Source organism: Glandiceps talaboti, chromosome 1 (genome assembly GCF_964340395.1).
Source record: "Glandiceps talaboti chromosome 1, keGlaTala1.1, whole genome shotgun sequence".
Lineage (NCBI taxonomy): Eukaryota > Metazoa > Hemichordata > Enteropneusta > Spengelidae > Glandiceps > Glandiceps talaboti.
Window position 1 is genome coordinate 10,505,800 of NC_135549.1, and position 20,199 is coordinate 10,525,998.

Consider the following 20,199-nt stretch of genomic DNA (forward strand, 5'->3'; position numbering starts at 1 on the left):
TCGAAAAATATATCACTTACCAAAGAAATTACGCTTGCGGATTGATTGAAATTAGTGTGAAACGTCGACCCTAATGACCCCTGACCGCAGATACCCTTTGACCCCTGGACTGTCAAATAAAGATTATCACTCGTGTCTTCGGGAGAAGCGGAGAATATTCAACCAGTTCCAGTATTCTATTCTGTTCATTGAGTGTTACGAAATGTCATACATAGGTGATTTCAAAAACATGTCATCGAAACGTAATGAGGATACACAAGTATGTCATAGTTGCTAAGTAACAAGTACTACATTTGAGGGCGCTGTGCACACTTGTTCTACCGAGTCTGACCGGCCAAAGACCCTCCACCCACGGTCTGACCATCCTCGCAAACCAGTTATTATTTCTACAACTACACTTCGAAATAAAAGCAGGGACCGGCTTTGCGACGATGAGTCTGACAGAAAACGCTCGTTTTTATAAGGCACCCATGTATCAGTGCAAGCTAGTCAAACACAACTCTAAAAAACTCGTCGTCGTCATCATCATCATCATCATCATCACAATCATCATCACTGCAAGAACTGATTAAGTTTTGGTAAAAAGCAAGATTCCAGTGATGTTGACAGGCTGAAGTCGACCATGGAAGTAGAACCCCATGGTTCTACTTCCATGAGTCGACATTGTCCAACTCATTGCTCAACAATCAACACGCATACTGGGAATATAAAAGAAGCCAGTGTCAAAGTGAAGAAAGAATTGTAAATTTATTGCATGGACAAAAATAAAAGAAGCAGGAGAATATTGTCTACAGGATGCAGATAGTAATTAAATCAGAGTTACATATACAAAGACTATAAAAAGGCTGCACAACAAGTACAAAAACACTAAATTTTGATGAAGTCTGGTAGCTGAGGTCAGTTGTGCTCCACAAAAAAAAACCATACCCGTAGAAATAACAATTCTTAAACATTATCTGTTTATACCGTTGTTACAATGTCTGTGCCAATCTGATCAAAAGATGATGTGCGAAACAAAGATGGTGAATAAAGCACGTGTTCTGCACGAAAGAAATCCTTGGTAATTTCAGGAATTAATTCACCCTTGATCTGCCCATTGAACTCTGCTATTTAAGCACAAGAATTGATGAACCTTTTGCTGGCCCTCTCGTGATGAGAAACATCATAATGCCACCGATACCTTAGATTATGTCAGAGTAAATCACACAAGTTAAATCATACATTGCATTGCTAAACATTTTGATCAGCTCATTATGAGCAAAATTCTCATACATAAAATTCCTGCCAATTCCTATAGTCAGTGTGCATGGCAGAGGACAGGACATTCAACAAAATAATTCTAATTGATAGACCTAGGGGTTTTCTTTCGTCTTCATCTGTTAACAGACAAACAAAAAACTTTGACGAATGAAGAAATTTCATACTACCGTTTCTATGACAATTTGACTCTATTATTTTGACCTGAAGAGTTACACAAGTTTATTTTTCTAAGTTTGTAAGTAAGCAAGTCTAAATTAGTCGAAGGTTACATACTTTCAGATAATTAGACTACTCCTTATCCCAGCTCCAATAATTGAATTCTGTAAATTTAGTTTTGGCTATTTACTGTGTTTTTGTTTCTGGACCTGTCCATAAACAAGCAACACTTAATTACCCTCGGTTCTTAAAATATAAATTAGTAAAATATTTAAAACCACATACACATCAAAATTCGCTTCCAAATTATGGATAAAATAGTCTATAATTCATTCTGTAATTGTTTGAATTTTGGTAAAATTGCACATGAAAACACACAGCTGTGCATAGGTAATACTTCGGCACATAATCCATTTCACTGCACTGGGTAATGTTAATTATGAGCTTTGCAAACAGATGATGACAATGATTATGTCTCATTGATACACTCTCATCAAAACCATGGTACTGCATCCCAGTCTGCCATGCTTTGTAAATAAAGTAATCTTACGATACAGTGATCTATGTATGTTGACACTGAGCCTCAGACATGGCTAGATTGTACAAAATCTGAAATTTCTAATTTCTAAATGTTGTATTGATTACTACAATGCAGCACCATTATTATCTAAATAAGGATTTACTTCAGGTAAGGCAATGTTAAGGCTTTGTCAGGCAACCTTAGTACTTCATTCATTTCTGATTCTAGTAATTCTCAGCAGCATTTTAATGAAATCACACAAATAGTTGCCAATTCACAATAATAATAGTTATAATAATATTAGTTTTTGTATATAGCACTTTCCCACCAATTATTACCCTGGCACAGACCTATAGTAGCACAACAGCCTGACATACTTTCTCAACTCCCTGGGGAGCATACAATCCATTGCAGCCTCTATAAGTGCATAGGAGTAATGCATTCACATTGCAACCTCTATCCTACCAGGTCCCCAATTATACAGGTGGGTTAACTGGGGCACAAATACATTCAAATCTAGTGCAAAGTCTTAAACCCCCTCAGAAACAAACGACAGCCATGGGGCTCAAACCTGCAACTTACAGATGCCAAGCTGGCCATTCTACCCATTCCATCACTCAACAATGGTATTTATGTACTTTTTTTCAGGTAAATTATATTAAAATTCATCAGAATTAACTTGAATCCAATTAATTAAATAAACACTTGTAAAAACAAGTACTCTTATCATCTATATGTCTATCGAATTCAAAACTAAAATATTAAATTACAATACCAAAATTAATAATGTTTTTAACAATATTTAAATATGTAAATCAGATCACAGCCTCTCTTTCACTAGCAGGACTGTGATAGATATATGCTCATCTACACATACTATTGAACCACAGTGTCATTATCGTGATAAAGAGACTATGATTGAATGAGGCATATCAAAGGAAGCAGCAATTAAAATAAGTGACAACGTTGCATTTGACTGACATTAATATGTACATGTATATATAGCATTCCACATAGGTGTCAATGAAATGTCCATTACAGTAACCCCTTGTCAACTTTTTAATATATGCATACATTAACAAGTCACATGTGATTTCCTTGCAGACATTACACATGGAATTCAGCCTAAAGTTGACCACATTGAGGAGTAAAAAGTGCCACCAACAACAGGATCTTGCCGTCTACTCATTGAATAGATACAAGGAAAGAATTTTTTGAATATTGCCTTGGGGCAGCAATTTTTCTCTGAGGCCTGTCATTGATAGACAAGGGATACAGTGATACCCTGCGTGTATGTAGTTTATAAAATAATGTCAATAATTCACAAGGAGTGGAGGAACAAGAGTTGACTTCAAATCGAAGTAACAACATTCCTATCATCTGCTTTGTGTGTGGAGAGGTATGAATGAATGGTGATTAGTATATTGGCTGTTTATGTTGATGAAGGATGCAGTCAAACCACACTTAGATAAGCCTATTATTCACTTTAATGTCAGACCCTACATGCAGCATCTATTGTTAATTATAGCCTGTGGAACTACTTTCCAGATTGTTAGTTTTCCAGCTTTGAATTACATCTAGTTATCTTATATGTAATCACATCTTTAAGTAAAGGCTGACCAGTGTATGATTGGCTGGCAAATACTAAGTTGCAGGCTTGTCAGCATGTGATTAGCTAGCAAATACAACGTTCCAGGCTTGTCAGCATCTGATTGACCTGCTAATACAAAATTTGCAGGCCTGTATACATCTGCTTGACTAAGAAATACAAACTTGCAGGCCTGTCTGCATCTGGTTTCCAGCAAATACATAGTTTCAAGCTTGTCAGCATGTGAATGGCTGGTTAACCCTTTCAGGACTAGAAACTTTCCCGCCAAAATTTTTGAACAAAAATTCTTGTCTCTCTGTAATTTTTGGAAACAGATCAACTTTATTTTAGACCAGAATTCAAGAAATATTACTTCCCAATGAAGTAATATTCTTAAATTATAGAAAATGTTCTTACAATCAAGTTTCTATTTATTCCAATATCGTCTCTAGTCATGAAAGGGTTAAATGGACACAAATCATTTATCATTTGGTATGTATATACTGTGAGTAATAAATATCCAAATCATGTTGTCACAGGATAGAATCTGTAAAAGCATACTTAATGATAGCAAATCAGACTTCACCAGCTTTCACTTTAAAAATACTGAGAGACTTAAATGAAAAACAGTTTCAAAGGTTTACAATATATCCTAGTGCCATTAAATTAAACAATAGGCTATGAATAACTAATCACACTGCTGACAGTCATTCAAATTTCTTTTTCAATTTTTGTTTAAAAAGTACAGGCAGTAATGATAAAACAGCAAAAAATGCTAGTACAAGGATGGAGTTCATTGAAATAGCATCACTTGTTGTCATCAATTTATACAATGTTGTCCCAGCTTGGATGGCTATGAAGGAGGGTGGAGCCACACCTGAAAATAACAAGACAACAATAGCATGATAGAATGAAGCATACCTCCAGAGTACATATTTAGTTGAAAAATGGTTCTTTGAAAACCATTTACAGTACAATTATGAATTAATAAAAATAAATAGCATGGGTAGATATTCAATTAGGTCCAGTAAAAGGATGTTCCCTAAGTATAAAATTAGGACTAAATTGATATGTACATTGGTAGACCAAACACATCAGGGGAACAAGGGGAAAACACTTGAAGCACCATCTAGCTCAGTATAATTTACATTTTACAATTTGCAAGAATTGCGGAAGCTCTGGTTGATAAATTATCAGATTCCTACAAATGGTGACCAAAGAAGCAAATTGCATTGCAATACAACTTCTTTATTCCAATCAATCAGTTGTACAATATTTTGTGGTTTATTTTGTTGTTTATAATTTAACATCAATCACCTGCAATACTCAAACATTACTCCTATCAACCTGTAATTGGTAGACACTTACTGAAAGAAGTACGCTATAAAGCTGATGTTGGTAGACACTTACCGAAAAAAGTACCCAAGAAAAATGGAGGAATTGGAACGTCAATAACAGGAGAAGTAATATTAATAAACCAGTTTGGAAGAAATGGTGTGATCCGTAAAAACAAGATGTAATTTAATAGGTGGTCTCTGTGTCTATTTACCTGAAAACAAAACAAAACAAAACAAAACACATGATATAGGAACTTGACTATACAATACTAACTAGCATGGCTAACTTACAAGGTTTATATCTTCTCATATACCATATACATGTATCAGTGTTCAGGTATACCTGACTTCCTCAGATTTTTAAATTGCGTTAAACCAAAATCAGTCTACAAGGTTAAAGGAAATCTATGAAGATTTCCCCCTCTGTTAAAAGGGTTCTTAAACCTAAGTGAAAACATTGTATATGTATATACATTACTTTTGTACAAAGCAACAAAAGTATGTTTTATTGTGTGTGTTCCATGTTCAACTTTGAGATTCCTAACCACATGACTGCAGACACTGATAATAACAGGTATTTAACATTTGACACACTACACATTGTACTCAAAATCACTGTCAACACAAATCTACTTAAATAGCCATGTCAGAACTGATATGTAATTAGTCTTTGTTATCAAGTGTCTTCACTTTGGTCTTATAACTAACATATACTACAAAATATGAAAGACAAACATAATCACAAAACAAACCATAACATTTTGTGGCCTAATTATCCTTCAGTAAATTAATGTTCTTTAATGTGATGTATTACTGATTCATTTATTCATTTAACCCAGGAGTACAGACATCATTTATGACAGTTCTAAGAAAGTTTAATGGTTGACATACCTTGATACCAGTACCCCAATGTATACCCAGAAACAAACGTAGCCTACACTCAATGTGTGCCCATTCTGCCACTTTTTCTGACAGAAAGAGTCACTGAGACTAAAATGGGCCACATTGTTTGTAAGTGTAGGCTAATCTGGTATGTACTATATACTACCAACTATATAGGATACAAGATATACTCACAATGCCTGCCCATTCAGCTACTCTTTCTGGTATATACTTCAAAACTAATCTTCTACCAACTAGATATGACAAAAGGTAACAATTTGTTGCACCTATTGCCGAGCACTGTAATGGAGACATATTTATATTTTGTTAGACAATGATGACATTGCACACAAGTATAGCAACAATTATGGTCTTGATAACCACTAACTATCATACAAGATCGTCATGGCAACTATTATGAGTATATAGTTATGACATCATCCAAGATTACCAGGGCAACCACTACAGAATAATTATCGTTAGACATTTTCCAATGTTGCCATGGTAACTTATAGGTAGATAGTTAGTTATGACATCATCCAAGGTTTGATAGCAACCACTAAAAGTTGGTAGGAGAGAGATCATAAATTGTTACCAGAATACCATAGCAACTGCTGTGGATTACTTATATAATCTAGCAAAATGCATTCAAACGGTATTGTTATCTATCATTCATACAGCTTGTCATGACGAGTTACTGGTAATAACAACCTTTTTAGAGCATGCATCATGCACTAGTATTAGGAATTACTTGTACAAGAGGCAGAAAGCATGAGAAAGAGGGGTAATGTGACATCTACTAGTCCCCAAATAAGGGCAGGCGTTAAGTATTTAAAACACAGCACATTCTGAGGCACATACATGTATTCTTTCTATATTATATAGTCAAAGCAAATCAGACTTCCATGCGACATGAATATTGCCCTAGGGGAAATAGAACATAACTAGTGCCCCCTATATGCAAATTAAGGTCTAAGCCAATCACTGAAGGCTATACAAAAACGATGTGTTATAAATACATACTACTAGTAAATGGTTGGTACTCACCAAGCATACTAGAAACAAAGCTAATGGAAATGGGAAGAGAAAACCTGACAGTATACTCAGAAATATAGAGCCTGGAATTGCAAATGTTTGTAAACTGAACAATGAGTTAAGTCTGGATAACATAGATATCAGAGTATTAATATCAAGACAAAATACTAGTACACCACATTTCCTGACAAAAACAACTACTTTGATATGGGTAATAAACCTTAGATATGAGAAAAATATTATTCAGGGTAAGCAAAAATAAGTAAATAGTATTTGACAGAAACTGAAAAAGTATATGGTTTCTGATATATTTGGTGAACTGCTTTACAGATTTGTATCTCCAGTTGCAAACCTTATATTGTTCACATTATGCAAATGGTTTGCCATATTTGGCACTCCTTTTCAAGACTTTTGTTGTACATATACAGTATACTATAAGCTTTACTGGATTGACAAATATATGTATGTTTTATGTTTTATTTAACATACACAATAATGAAACTTATAACACTGGAATAAAAGAGGGCACATATTTGACCTTTGACCTGTAAAAGGATACAATATATAGGTTGTAAAGTAACCAACTAATACTGTTAAATAGTAACTATCTTTGTATCTTGATAGTACTCTTCCTAGGGCCTTGGCATCATCCATATTTTTCGGCAATTTAATCACTTCTACTTCTTCTCTGCAATAAAGTAAATATGAAGACAAAGTGACCACAAGTGATTTCAGGAAGATGTAGTGGGATTTACAAACGAGAACTACTCAATAATTGAAAGATATATATTTTTATGATGCCAGTCATTAGTTTACTAAGTTTTGCTAATGATTTGGAATAAACTTAGTGGAGTATGAAATGTATGTTTTTCAATGAAGACTTTAATCTTGTTGGATTCTGCCTTCAACTACAGGGGTAAAATGTAGTTTTATGAATAGGTAACTTACATGTAAGTTACAACATAGATACCGAGTGTTATATAGATGGCAGATATATCTAAGTCTGAAATGCTTGATAACTGTAACTTATGGCTGTAACTTTGGAAAGGTCTATATTAGTACTTATGGCTGTAACTTTAGAACAGTCTATAGTACTTATGGCTGTAACTTTGGAAAGGTCTATTTATAATAATTATGGCTGTAACTTTGGAAAGGTCTATTTATATTAGCATTTACAACTAATTTTGGAAAGGTCTATCTGTAGTACTTATAGCTGTAACTTTGGAAAGGTCTATTTATAATAATTATGGCTGCAACTTTGGAAAGGTCTATTTATAGTACTTATGGCTGTAACTTTAGAACAGTCTATAGTACTTATGGCTGTAACTTTGGAAAGGTCTATTTATAATAATTATGGCTGTAACTTTGGAAAGGTCTATTTATATTAGCATTTACAACTAATTTTGGAAAGGTCTATCTGTAGTACTTATAGCTGTAACTTTGGAAAGGTCTATTTATAGTACTTATGGCTGTAACTTTAGAACAGTCTATAGTACTTATGGCTGTAACTTTGGAAAGGTCTATTTATAATAATTATGGCTGCAACTTTGGAAAGGTCTATTTATAGTATTTACGGCTGTAATTTTGGAAAGGTCTATTTATAGTACTTATGGTTGTAATTTTGGAAAGGTCTATCTGTAGTACTTACTGTTGTAATTTTGGAAAGGTCTATTTATAGTACTTACAGTTGTAATTTTGGAAAGGTCTATCTGTAGTACTTACTGTTGTAATTTTGGAAAGGTCTATTTATAGTACTTACAGTTGTAATTTTGGAAAGGTCTATCTGTAGTACTTACAGTTGTAATTTTGGAAAGTTCTATTTATAGTACTTACAGTTGTAATTTTGGAAAGGTCTATCTGTAGTACTTACAGTTGTAATTTTGGAAAGGTCTATTTATAGTACTTACAGTTGTAATTTTGGAAAGGTCTATCTGTAGTACTTACAGTTGTAATTTTGGAAAGGTCTATTTATAGTACTTACTGTTGTAATTTTGGAAAGGTCTATCTGTAGTACTTACAGTTGTAATTTTGGAAAGGTCTATTTATAGTACTTACAGTTGTAATTTTGGAAAGGTCTATCTGTAGTACTTACGGTTGTAATTTTGGAAAGGTCCAGTAAACTCCACTCATCATAACAACTGCTGATAAAAATATCAATGCTAGTAATAAAAAGGACCATGAGCTGCCTTCATCTTCATACTTCAACTTATATTTCTCTTTCTCAACTACATCTAAATGAAAGAATACAACAAAATATAGTTGATGTCATTCTATTATTTTAGTATTACTCACAGAATAGTGAAAGAGACACAATATATTTACATATCAAAGGAACAGAATTAATTCATAAACAATACCATATGGTATTTGAGGTTGAACCTCAGACCATGAACAAACCATAGACCCTTCTGGGTCTAATCATAGATCCTACACGTGTAGGGTCTTACCGTTTATGGTCTAATCACAGACCCTCCACCACGGTCTATGGTCTAACTTGAACAGAGGTCTAGGGTCATAAGTGAGAAACAATTTCCTACACTTGAATTCTTACAAAGAAATATTACGATTATATTTTCTACCACTGTGAGGTGGAATTTCTAGAGAATCTTCAACTATGCTGTATCGTGAGAGTACTGTCTTTTCACTTTGAAAAGGCTGGGTAAACTGTACATTATCATTTTACATACATTACAAGTTTTATCATGTATGATTGTTATAATAATGTGATCTAATGTTATTTTTGTGCATATTTGTATCATTCTCAAAGTTTACACGGAAGTGTCATTTAGGGAGCCATCATTATTTATGACCTGGGGGGGGGTTCACTCAAAAACTGGGGAGTGAAGGGGGGGGGGGTCAAATTGAAAATCAAAAGTTTGATATTGTATGTATGTATGTATGTATGTAATATGTATGTATGTATGTATGTATGTATGTGTGTGTGTACGTATACATATGTATACATGTGTGTGAGTGTGTGTGCATGTGGTGTTTCAATGGAACACTCAACCTCAATTTGTATATAATGTTTGTAGCGCACCATTAACAGTTAATGAATTATGATCACAGTAAGATGGTGAAGGGGGGGGTAAGAAATAATTGTGTCAAGGATGGGGGGGGGGGGGGGTTATAAAAATATTTCAAGCCAGGTGGTGGTGGTGGGGGGGGTCACTCAAATTTTGTGGATTTTCGAAGCAATTCCTCAACACACACACCCCTCCCCCCCCCGGTCGTAAATAATGACGGCTCCCTTAGATAGCATACAGATGAACCTATACAGACTAATTGTACACTGATAGTGAACAAGAAAGTTAATATTTGTATTACAACCCTTCTTGAGGACTTTATTTCTAAGGCTATGGTTAAATCCCAAATCATTTAAAATGTGTCTGAATCCTACTTCATGCTTTTCAAAATGGCGTAACTTCATTTTAATTCAATCGTACAAGTAATAAATAAACCGTTTCTATAGTTTGCTCCATTGTTTTGGTGACAATGTTTTTCCCCCAGCTGGTCATTTAAAAACATAATCAGGGGTCAGAGCGTGAGGGTGTTTCAATGACAATAAACCATTTACATTGCTCCCAGCAAAACAATGCGTCTCGGAATCGCTGACAAAAACATGACCAACACCGGCCGGCGACTCAACATTTGCGGAAGTGACGCCACAAAGAAATGAACTGACGTCTGTATTATGATATATAACGTTAATCATGTTGATGGGTATGTAACTATAATAACATGTACGAAATCAGGTGCAAAATGAAAATTTGAACATGTGTATTTTCTTTAAATGTTTTATTACTATTCACTATAGTTCGACGACATAGACAATGAGCAAATGTACTAATTACGCACCATACTTGGAATAATTTAAAAGACCTTTGGCACCCTACCCATTAGTCTACACGTGTACGTCATGTACAACCCTCTAGTAAATCGTGAATGGTGACATGACCCAAAGTTATCATATCAATCCATTGTCCATGATCGGTCAATATTACGTACACAAACACACACAACATCGATGAATTATTACCGCGTCCAATCTTACCTTGCTCGAGTTTAGTGTTACTGTTACGCCCATTGCGATTTTCATGTTCCCGAACCTCGGAACCCGTCGCTGCCATCTAATATATTGTGTGTTCTAGCTGCCGGGAGATAAAACAGTTCCAGCAAAGATTTAACTGTGGATATACTGATTATATTGTATCACACACACAGCGCGAGCACAGGTACGAAAGTGCAACGAATACGTCTTCAGCTGAAGTGGTTTTCTGATTCGTATTCGGTTTAATTTCGAATCCATGCTTTACTCACTATAGAGGGCGCATTTGAATGCGGGCTTACACGTGCATTTTTTAGAACACATATTTATGGCATTTGGTAAAAACATGAATTAAAAGAGAAAAATTCACATCAAAATATAACGATATTGTAAATCGGTGCAGTAAAACTCTCACAATGGCTAATCACAATAGCACAAGAACAAACTTGTCCCAACAGTATTATCTATTACTAGAAAATATGTACAGATACACTATTTGAAAAGGTCATAATTTATTTTTTATTAAATTTTCAGAGAATTTCTTTGTAAATTTATTGTTAGCATTCTAATTGTTGTTATTTACCATACTATACCCAGTGAAGGTGTAACTGTATAATAAAATTAATAATCTATTACTATACTGACAGGCATAAAGTGTTCTATCACAGGCTGCATGCTACCACCAAACATACAACTTTGTTACTCAAGTGTAAGGGAGTTGCCTTAAACTTATATTCATGGAATCCACAGTTGATCAAAATATCCTTTTTATGTTTTTGTAGCACATAATGGTTTTAGATAACCCAACATACTTTTAACTTGGCTTAAAGAATGCCATGACCACTCATGCAAATAACCAAAGTAGGTGACACTGGCACGAGCAAGTGCCATGGCGTTATGTTTCATTCCAATCTGATTAAAATCTGATGTCATGAAATGGCTAGATGTCTTTATTCACCTCTTATATCCATTGCTTTATGTCGTTTGTTTTGTTCTGGGTTATCGCCGTGGGAAGGCAATTCCATTTCTCAGATCACACTGACACTATCATACACCATAAAATCAGACCAAACACACACAATGCATTTTTTTAAATATAATTTCTTGCACAAAATGAAAAAAGGATTCCAAGTACAATATAAGGAGACAGAGTAAGAAAAGACAAAACAATAATTTCTGAATAATATAAACATAGGAATTTTTAGCGTACAGGATTTTGAAATATATAAACATAGAATTCTGAAACATATACACAGAGAATTTGTAATACATAAACACATGATTTTGTATTACTCGCACAATAGAACTTTGACAGTAGAATTTTAGAATTTGTCGCAAGTGTAATCTACTGCTTACAGGTGGCTGACTGATAATTTGTATACAAATTTACTGTTATTGCAACAATGACGTGAACTTTGGGCTTTGCTGATGGAAATCGATGCATGATCAACCATGATTGAGTACACAGCCAAGGTAAACTTTATACACTATCCAATAGTATAAGTATCCAACTTTACAATATTGCCACTTTCCAAATACAAAAATAAGTACTTCTTGATGAGCAAATGTTGATGTGTTTTTGTCATGGTACCGGTAAGATTAGAAAGCAAAGCCTCCCTGTGGAATGGATGTTGCAAGTGATGAAAATTGATAGGTTCCAGAAGTTGAGTCGGGAACAACGTTAGTATCTTCCTCCTCTCCCTGTCAATTAAAAGGTCAATGTCGAATTATTAAAGAGTAAAATCTAGGTTTCAAAACTGATGTCTGGCAGATAAAAAAGTAGTTCTGGACAAAAAATGATCCTATTCCGAATCCTACTTATATATGACTAATAAGATTGTAGTAATCCATGACCATGAGATTAATTATGGGGTTTCAAAGTAGAAACAAATGTTCAACAATTGTGCTCCACATACAAGCTACCTTCATGGTTGTCGGGGGTTAATTTTATGCCATATACCAATTTTCTTCTAACAACTGACTCACATTGACTTGTGTCTAGCAACTGGTAAAGCTATCACCACATACTAAGGGTGGTTATGACACATTGTATCTTATTTACACAGACTATGAGTAGGAGGGACATATTATACACTGTTATTGATGCACCCGACAGGACTAAAATATGATTTATTGATAACATTTAGATGTGAAATCACCAAAGTGTTGAGAAACTAGTCTGAAATACACTTGAATATTAACGAAATGATCTTACCTCTTCAGAGAAGTATTGGTCTATAAGGTAGTAAGCCGCTTCATACACTTCCTTCTTTTCATGGTGTTGTAATGGTTCTAATTTCTCTAAGCAGCCAGCCTCTTCAACCATTAAACAGATGGTATCCAACTGATTCACTTTCTTTGCCGCCTGTGTAAACAGACAACATTTTAAGTTCAAGGATGAAGCACTTCAACTAGTTGAAATGACTATGAATGGGCAACTACAATCACAGACATCAGACCATGGATGAAAGGAACCTATTACAAACACTTGGCACAGCATGGTGGGACCAGTAGAAACTTGTATTACATTTCATGGTTTTGATAAGAACAGTTTTATCATGGCCTCTTGGCATGTACATGAATTGCCAGGGGAACTTCAAATTTGTTTGTGAACATGAACTATCATGTAAAGAGGCCATACAACTGTTCTTATCAAATGATGGAATGTAGTAATACTTGTCTCTGTATTTCCAACATGCTGTGCCAAGAGTTATAAATCCAATCAATTTGTTTAATTTCCCTCTTTGTAACAAGTTCTGTTCGTCAGGGTCCAATTGTACCAAAATTTATACAGAGCCATGTCGCATCTGGAACTAGACACCATTTGTCAAACAGTTGCATCGAATTCAACAAACCAAAGCTCCTTGTCAGTTTTAAAATATGTTTTCAACAAAAAATTGTAGTATTAAACAAAGTGATGTACTTACCAGTAGAATATTACCAATAGCATCCAAGATAACCAAAATGACATTAGCTTCTTTAACCACCATAAGATCACATAGAGGTTTGAGTACACCAGCCTTGACAATATAAAATATCTGTTCTAAAGTTCCACCTGACGTAAAGTTAGTTACAGCCCAAATAGACTCCTTCTGACTCTTGTAGTCACCCTGTAAATCAAACACGATATTCTCACTAAATGAAATGGAAAATTATATCACGCATTATACACAAAATTGTCAACAAAATGACAAGATTGGTTGTCAGAAAACATCACTAATAGAATGAGGTTTTGAATTTGTTGTTGTTGAAATTTTTAATTTATTAACTTAGCAAGGAATCCATAAATGGTTTTCACGCAATCACTATAAAATTTGACAAACAGATTACATGTACACGAGACAGATAAAAAATATGTGAGATAAAGTACAAGAAACCCAAAAATGTTTGACCGATTCTCTTTTAAAGTGGGTAAGCAGTTATAATTTTTTTAGGTTGTCACAGTAGAACTGTATTGTTTGTACATTTGTACTTGAGTACTAATAAAGATTGATTTTATTTGAGCATGTTACCTTGTCTAGTACTTGTAGGAGATGGGGTATGATGCCAGCATCAATAACTGATTGGATCTGTTTGACATTGCCAGCTGTAATGTTACTAATAGTCCAGGCTGATTCTTTCTGTATTGTCTTCTTGGGGTTTTGTAGAAGATGTGGGAATTGGCACAGCACGTCTGCATCAATAACGGCCTATGAAAACAAAGACAAGCGTTAGTAAACTTGGCTTGTTTGCAACCTTCCATCTTGCTCACTTGAAGAAAAAGTCAAATGACAATTTATACTTGATCATAATCAGAGACAAGAAATGTCTAAGAGTTTGATCATAGACCCTCCACCTAAGAGTGCATGGACTGAATTGAATTACAACTTTATCCACTATGTTCTTTGTTGTAGGAAAAAGTGTCCATACAGGTAGAATACAAATATTAAGGGCTAGTGTATATACTTATAATTTGAGAGAATACAGGATTTGGGGCGTGTAGTATTCGCTTGACATTTTTGCTTACTTGTGTCTGGGTATCTGTTCCTGTGACTATGTTACCAATAGTTCTTAAGGCAGGTGTTATGACAGAATCTTCTCCAGATCCCAGTAATTTACCCAGTCTTGTTAGGTCAATGTAATCAACCAGCAACTGAAAGTATAAATAACAAAGAAAGTTAACATCAACTCTTTACACAGTAACCAAGGCTGCAGATCACTACGGTCTGTTGCTAACATTATCACTTAATATCACTGAAGTGTGCAAGTGCCAGTAAGTGAAATGCACAAAATATTAGCAGACAATTTTTAATTTTTTTGGTATATTTTCATTAAGGACCAGAATCGTACAAGCAGTCATCATTGATTTTCACTTCTATTAGTCATGCAAGATTCCATTCAATATCCTCATTTGGTGAAAGAAACAATGAATTCATAGACTGTCATACCTGAATTCTATCATTTGTACCATCTGACAAATAGGACAATGCCCAACATGAATCTGCCAAAACTTCAATATCAGTGTGAAGAATAAGCTGGCCAAGAGCTGGCAATATCTGGAGAACGGCATCCATGGGTGGAGGTGGACTCTTGTTACGACACAAATTGGATAAAGTCCACGTTACATTGCGGAGAAAAGGTGCTGGTGTGGCGGCTGAGATAAGAGCTAATAATGGCTGGACAACACCATGGCGGATGACCATGTCACGATAATCAGGTCCATCACCTGCCAATTCAATAATAAGTTATAGTTATCAGTCCATAGGGAAAAAATGGCATTTATGGGAAGACATAGCTACCACTGATGTAAAAACAACAATTTTAAATGTTGATACCATCAGCATTCCTAATATCATGATGACGTGGTGTATCAGCATCCTTGTATTCAACTGAAGTTAAAAATACAATTGCATTATTTCACGGAATAAATATGGAGAAAAATGAGTAAGTAAGAAAGATTATCATAATCATAACTTACAATTTGTAATATACAAGTCATAACACCCCATGGGTAAATAGAACTCTCACCTGCGATATTGCCTAGCGCCCACACAGCCTGTTCACAAACATTTTCCCGAGGGTTACTCAGAAGTTTTACAAAGGCAGGTACAGCATTATTTTCTACCACCACTCTAGTTTGGTCTGATGTACCAGATGCTATGTTTGTAAGTGCCCAGGATGCTTCAAACTGTAAAGCCGGGCTGCAAATCAGAGGATGTACTGGTTATGATACATGTATGATCATGTCAAAAGGTGATACACTCAGTATGCAGGATATCAAGATAATTTTGGTAGTAATGTCAGAGGTGGTTTTTGCTCCACTTGCACTTGTCACATATATACTCTGTTGACTGTACTGACTGATATATATTCCTCTTTCTCCCAAGGTGCTATTTATTTGTAAACAACTAGTTGGGAGAGGGAGGAATAATCAGTGATTAGAGTGCAGAGTTGATGACGAGTGTTCAAACATCATGCTCTTTTTTCTGTACAGTAGATGAAACATCTTTTGTGTAAAATGAGATTTCGAGCAAGGTAGTCTCATCAAGTATGGAGGCTTTTTTACATACAAGTCTAACACACAATATGCATGCACAAGAAATAACCATAATGTGTATTACACATGTCTCAGTGTCTGCAGCCCTGTATTCATTTGTACATGTCTATATCTTTCTTACAGCAGCAGCTGATCATGGAATTACAAAGATTTATATATATATTACAACTTACCACTCATTTCTGGCCAAAAATTCAACGAATTTTGGTACAAATCCTGCATCAATGACAGCATTAAGTGGTGGATTTCTTTCTCTTGATAACATTCTCCTGTTGGGTTGATAACAATGTAGTAAGGCATAAATATTGAATCAAGTACACCTCAAGACTATACCAAACTGTGGCCAACAAATTTAACTTTTAAATAAAATTCCCACAGCTTTTCTATAGGCAAGTTAGACAGAAGATACAACCAGCAGAGGTGACCAGCAACAAACAAGAATTTACAAACAGAACTTGTTACAAAACAGGGAAAGTAAATAAGTGAATTGGATTAATAACACTTGGCAGGTATATTGGAACTACAGTGACTTGTATTACATTGCATGGTTTGATAAGAACAGTTTTACGGCCTCCTTACATGATAGCTCACATTCACAAACAAATTTTAAGTTCCACTGAAATTCATGTACTCATCTAAGAACCCTAATCCTGCCATGGCCATGGACTTGACCTGGAGAGGGGGGTTCATAAATCTGACAATATCAAATCATGAAATGTAATACAAGTCTCTGCAGTTCCAACATGTTGCACCAAGTGTTATTTATCCAATTCATCAATTTACTTGTTTGTAACAAGTTCTCTTTGTAGATGCTTCTTCATCGCTGGTTGTACATTGGTGAAAATGATTTAAAAAACATGACGACATTTGCTTTTAGGCAAATTTGACCCATTTTTCATTTTCTTGGATACAAACACCATGCAACCTGCTATGTCAGGGCAAAGAACATCAGGATTATGATCAGATGTGATGTGTATGATCAACTTATATTATCTGTACTTATGATAAACCACCGACATAAAAACTGACTTTGTTATTTTACCTGGCAGCCTGAGTTGCTTGTAACTGTTTTTGTGTATCGCTACCATTTATACAGTTTTTAATTTCTTCAATTGACATCTGTGATGTCATTTGTTTCTGTTCTTGTAGTGGCATAGCCACTTCATCGTCAATGTTCACATTTCTTCTTTTTAAAAGATTATCATCTTTTTTGGCTTTACGTAGTTCAACTGTAACATCATTCCTTCGTCGTCTCATCTCCTGTTATAAGATGAAAGACAGGGTACAACGCAGGTTAGTTTTGGGTACACAGAACAGCTAGACAAAATACACAAGAACATGAGGGGAAAAAAACACTTATGGCAAACTAGGAAACACATGGGTTTTTTAATAATACTTTTGAGATGAAAAACTGAACACTTGGTAACTGGTGGTTGCATAAAACTTTTTATCTCAATACATAAAACACACAACATAGCCACATTTTTATTTACAGTAACATGTGTATCAGCTGCTCTGACAAATTATTCACCTCAACCAAAAATCACATAACACATAATTTTTCAACCTGAAACCAATCTCACAAGAGCATTATTGCAGCATACTGATGAATGACACTTGATATTATGCACGAATACAAGGTGTAATCTCTTTGCTGGAAGTACTAGCATCTTGTAAATCTATACCAGGGCACACACGCTTAGAAACAAATTTTGCTCTTACCGATGTATCACGACCTTTGTTCTTGAAAGCTTTGAGACGATCACCACGGTTTTCTTGAGAAGGCATTTTGGTATCTTGCAAGTGTTACTGTATAAGTTTGACTGTTGAATTCAGTTACAAAGCTGCGTGGGATGTGGATGGGTTTTAACTGTGTACTGAAAAGAAAGATAAATATTAAATCTTAGAACCAAGTATTTGAATATGACAACTGACCATATTTGTCATTTATACTAACTATAAGGTGTCGGAATATCATTTATAGAGTTGTCTCACTAAATGTATAACTATACCTCATCATATTTGATGCCACCTTTTTCAAGGATTTAAAAAAGAATATTCTAGTTTGGTACACAGCGACTTAACATTTCTTTAGTGCTCTGTTCTTGCAAACAGTGCATGGGACTTGATTCTGAAACTGTCCCTAAGAAGGAGAGGGACATTGTCAGATTCCAGTCCTGACTTGCTGTTTGCAAGCAGGACTAACCACGACTATACACAATTGATTATGCTACCCCAAATATGCATGGTTTAATACGGACTGAAATGCTTCAAGCAAACAAGCAAAAGCAAATGAATAAACATAGCACATATCAAATCCTCTTTCTCCCTGGGGGGTACTTGTTTGTACACAACAAAGCACAAGTTGGGAAAAAGAGGATTTAGTATTGGCCATCATTATGATTCGTTACAAGATTAATATAACACTTTTCTTTCCTAAAAGTACTACCATGGTATCGTTTTCTTTAGTCCTCAATGTCTACAATCCGCGTGATATTTATCATAATCATAATGTTACAAATGACTGATGATGTGGCGTCCTAACGAAAATGAAACATAAATTTTGCACTAGATTGACCTTGTCAATAGTATAGTCCAGAGGCGGTTTTCCTTTGTCAACGTTTGAATCTAACGACAAATCGAAAACATCAGCATTGTCCGGCTGATGATGTCCTCAAATTGTTGACGGGACATTTAACTATTAGCACATTACGGTACTAATTCGTACTAGTACAATCATACCAAGAACAATCGTCATATTATTATCATATAACGGCACAACACCATTGTTCTATGGATCGAATAATATGATATTTAACAACCACGCTTTCTCCTTTTACCGCCTGGATCACACGGACCATATATTGTGGCACGGGATAGAAACATGTATGGGGTCGGCTTTTCGTTAAATTCACATAAAAAGTATATGTAATCTATGAGGAAGTAAAACATAATTCAGTCAAGAAATGGAGACCACAGAGCTACCTACCTCAACCAGCGTGGCCAGCAAAAATATGGGGTTTGAAATTCTTTACTACAGTTTAAAGTTCCAAAATGCTGTATTTTGATTGGCTGACAAGAAAAAACAGCAACAAGGGCGGCAAAGACATTTGGCAGTTTCAAGACACTCCTATGTGACAATTTTTTTACAGCGTACCAAATTTTTGATCAAATGTATCCATAACTGTATTGCTGATTCAAAGCTTAAACTATATATATACAAGCAAATTAGTACAAGAAGCATAAAATATACCTTTTCATAAAATAATGCGGCCCCAAGAAACGCGAAACCATGAGATATGCGCACGACGAGTTTAGCGCCCTCTATTGTCTTTTACTATCGACCCACTAATTTGGACCGTACCAATATGAATGGAGGTGCTGCATGTCTGGTGATGGCACACGTGATGCGTAGCCTTGTCGGGTATTACACCTAACGACTTACAAATCAGAATTGATTTTGCAATGCTTTACGCGCAAGGGATTGAAAGTGAAACATGCATTACAAAGGTTTTGGGAAGGTATATTCAATTGCACACACACACACACACAGTCTAGTACCTTCAATCACAATAGAATACTACAGGTGTGTTTCCAATTCACTTCATTCAGGAAACTATCAGAGGGCATGAAATACAAATTTATGTTTTCATAATTTTTTTAATTTGAGATATCTGCAAAAATGACATTCTACCATAACCAATCAGGTAATCAGAACATGGTGTGCAAACCCTGAGAAAAGTATACTGCAGGTTATTTGTTTCAAAAATATGGTCATGTCTTTGTGATCAGGACTTTGTGACAAGATTTATTTAGTTTTTAGTTAACAGTGTGTAA

The 20,199-nt window shown here is 35.1% G+C and overlaps 2 protein-coding genes across 3 annotated transcripts; both read right to left on the bottom strand.

The window, feature by feature from the left end:
* Positions 1-756: 756 nt before the first annotated feature.
* Positions 757-11,030, bottom strand: LOC144449850 (transmembrane protein 41B-like). Of its 2 annotated transcripts, XR_013482197.1 has the most exons (8): positions 10,833-11,030; positions 8,871-9,009; positions 7,338-7,466; positions 6,791-6,884; positions 5,939-6,043; positions 4,935-5,073; positions 3,696-4,401; positions 757-3,653 (listed from the first exon to the last, which is right to left on the bottom strand). XR_013482197.1 is itself a non-coding variant. In XM_078140435.1 (7 exons), exons 1-7 carry the CDS (start codon positions 10,906-10,908, stop codon positions 4,232-4,234), a joined length of 852 nt encoding a protein of 283 aa, XP_077996561.1. In that variant the 5' UTR covers positions 10,909-11,030; the 3' UTR covers positions 757-4,231. The 2 variants fall into 2 exon arrangements, 1 of the variants encoding a protein (XP_077996561.1); XM_078140435.1 differs by having other exon boundaries at positions 757-4,401.
* Positions 11,031-12,026: 996 nt separating this feature from the next.
* LOC144432631 (importin subunit alpha-1-like) lies at positions 12,027-19,665 on the bottom strand. The gene is made up of 11 exons (XM_078120897.1): positions 19,616-19,665; positions 18,085-18,239; positions 17,405-17,622; positions 16,536-16,631; positions 15,834-16,006; positions 15,254-15,531; positions 14,833-14,958; positions 14,339-14,515; positions 13,754-13,936; positions 13,042-13,191; positions 12,027-12,527 (listed from the first exon to the last, which is right to left on the bottom strand). The coding sequence occupies exons 2-11, from the start codon at positions 18,148-18,150 to the stop codon at positions 12,426-12,428; spliced, it is 1,569 nt and encodes a 522-aa protein (XP_077977023.1). The 5' UTR covers positions 18,151-18,239; positions 19,616-19,665; the 3' UTR covers positions 12,027-12,425.
* Between the last annotated feature and the right edge of the window lie 534 nt (positions 19,666-20,199).

Excerpts from the sequence above, each read along its gene's own strand:
- LOC144432631 (XM_078120897.1), bottom strand. The coding sequence starts at position 18,150 with ATGCCTTCTCAAGAAAACCGTGGTGATCGTCTCAAAGCTTTCAAGAAC. Across the intron at positions 16,007-16,535 it reads TTTTTGGCCAGAAATGAGTG|CCCGGCTTTACAGTTTGAAG; the intron begins GTAAGTTGTAAT and ends TCTGATTTGCAG. Across the intron at positions 13,192-13,753 it reads CTATTGGTAATATTCTACTG|GCGGCAAAGAAAGTGAATCA; the intron begins GTAAGTACATCA and ends CTGTTTACACAG.
- LOC144449850 (XM_078140435.1), bottom strand. The coding sequence starts at position 10,908 with ATGGCAGCGACGGGTTCCGAGGTTCGGGAACATGAAAATCGCAATGGG. Across the intron at positions 7,467-8,870 it reads ACCTTTCCAAAATTACAACC|AGAAGAAGTAGAAGTGATTA; the intron begins GTAAGTACTACA and ends ACTTTATTGCAG. Across the intron at positions 5,074-5,938 it reads TAGCTGAATGGGCAGGCATT|GTAAATAGACACAGAGACCA; the intron begins GTGAGTATATCT and ends TTTTGTTTTCAG.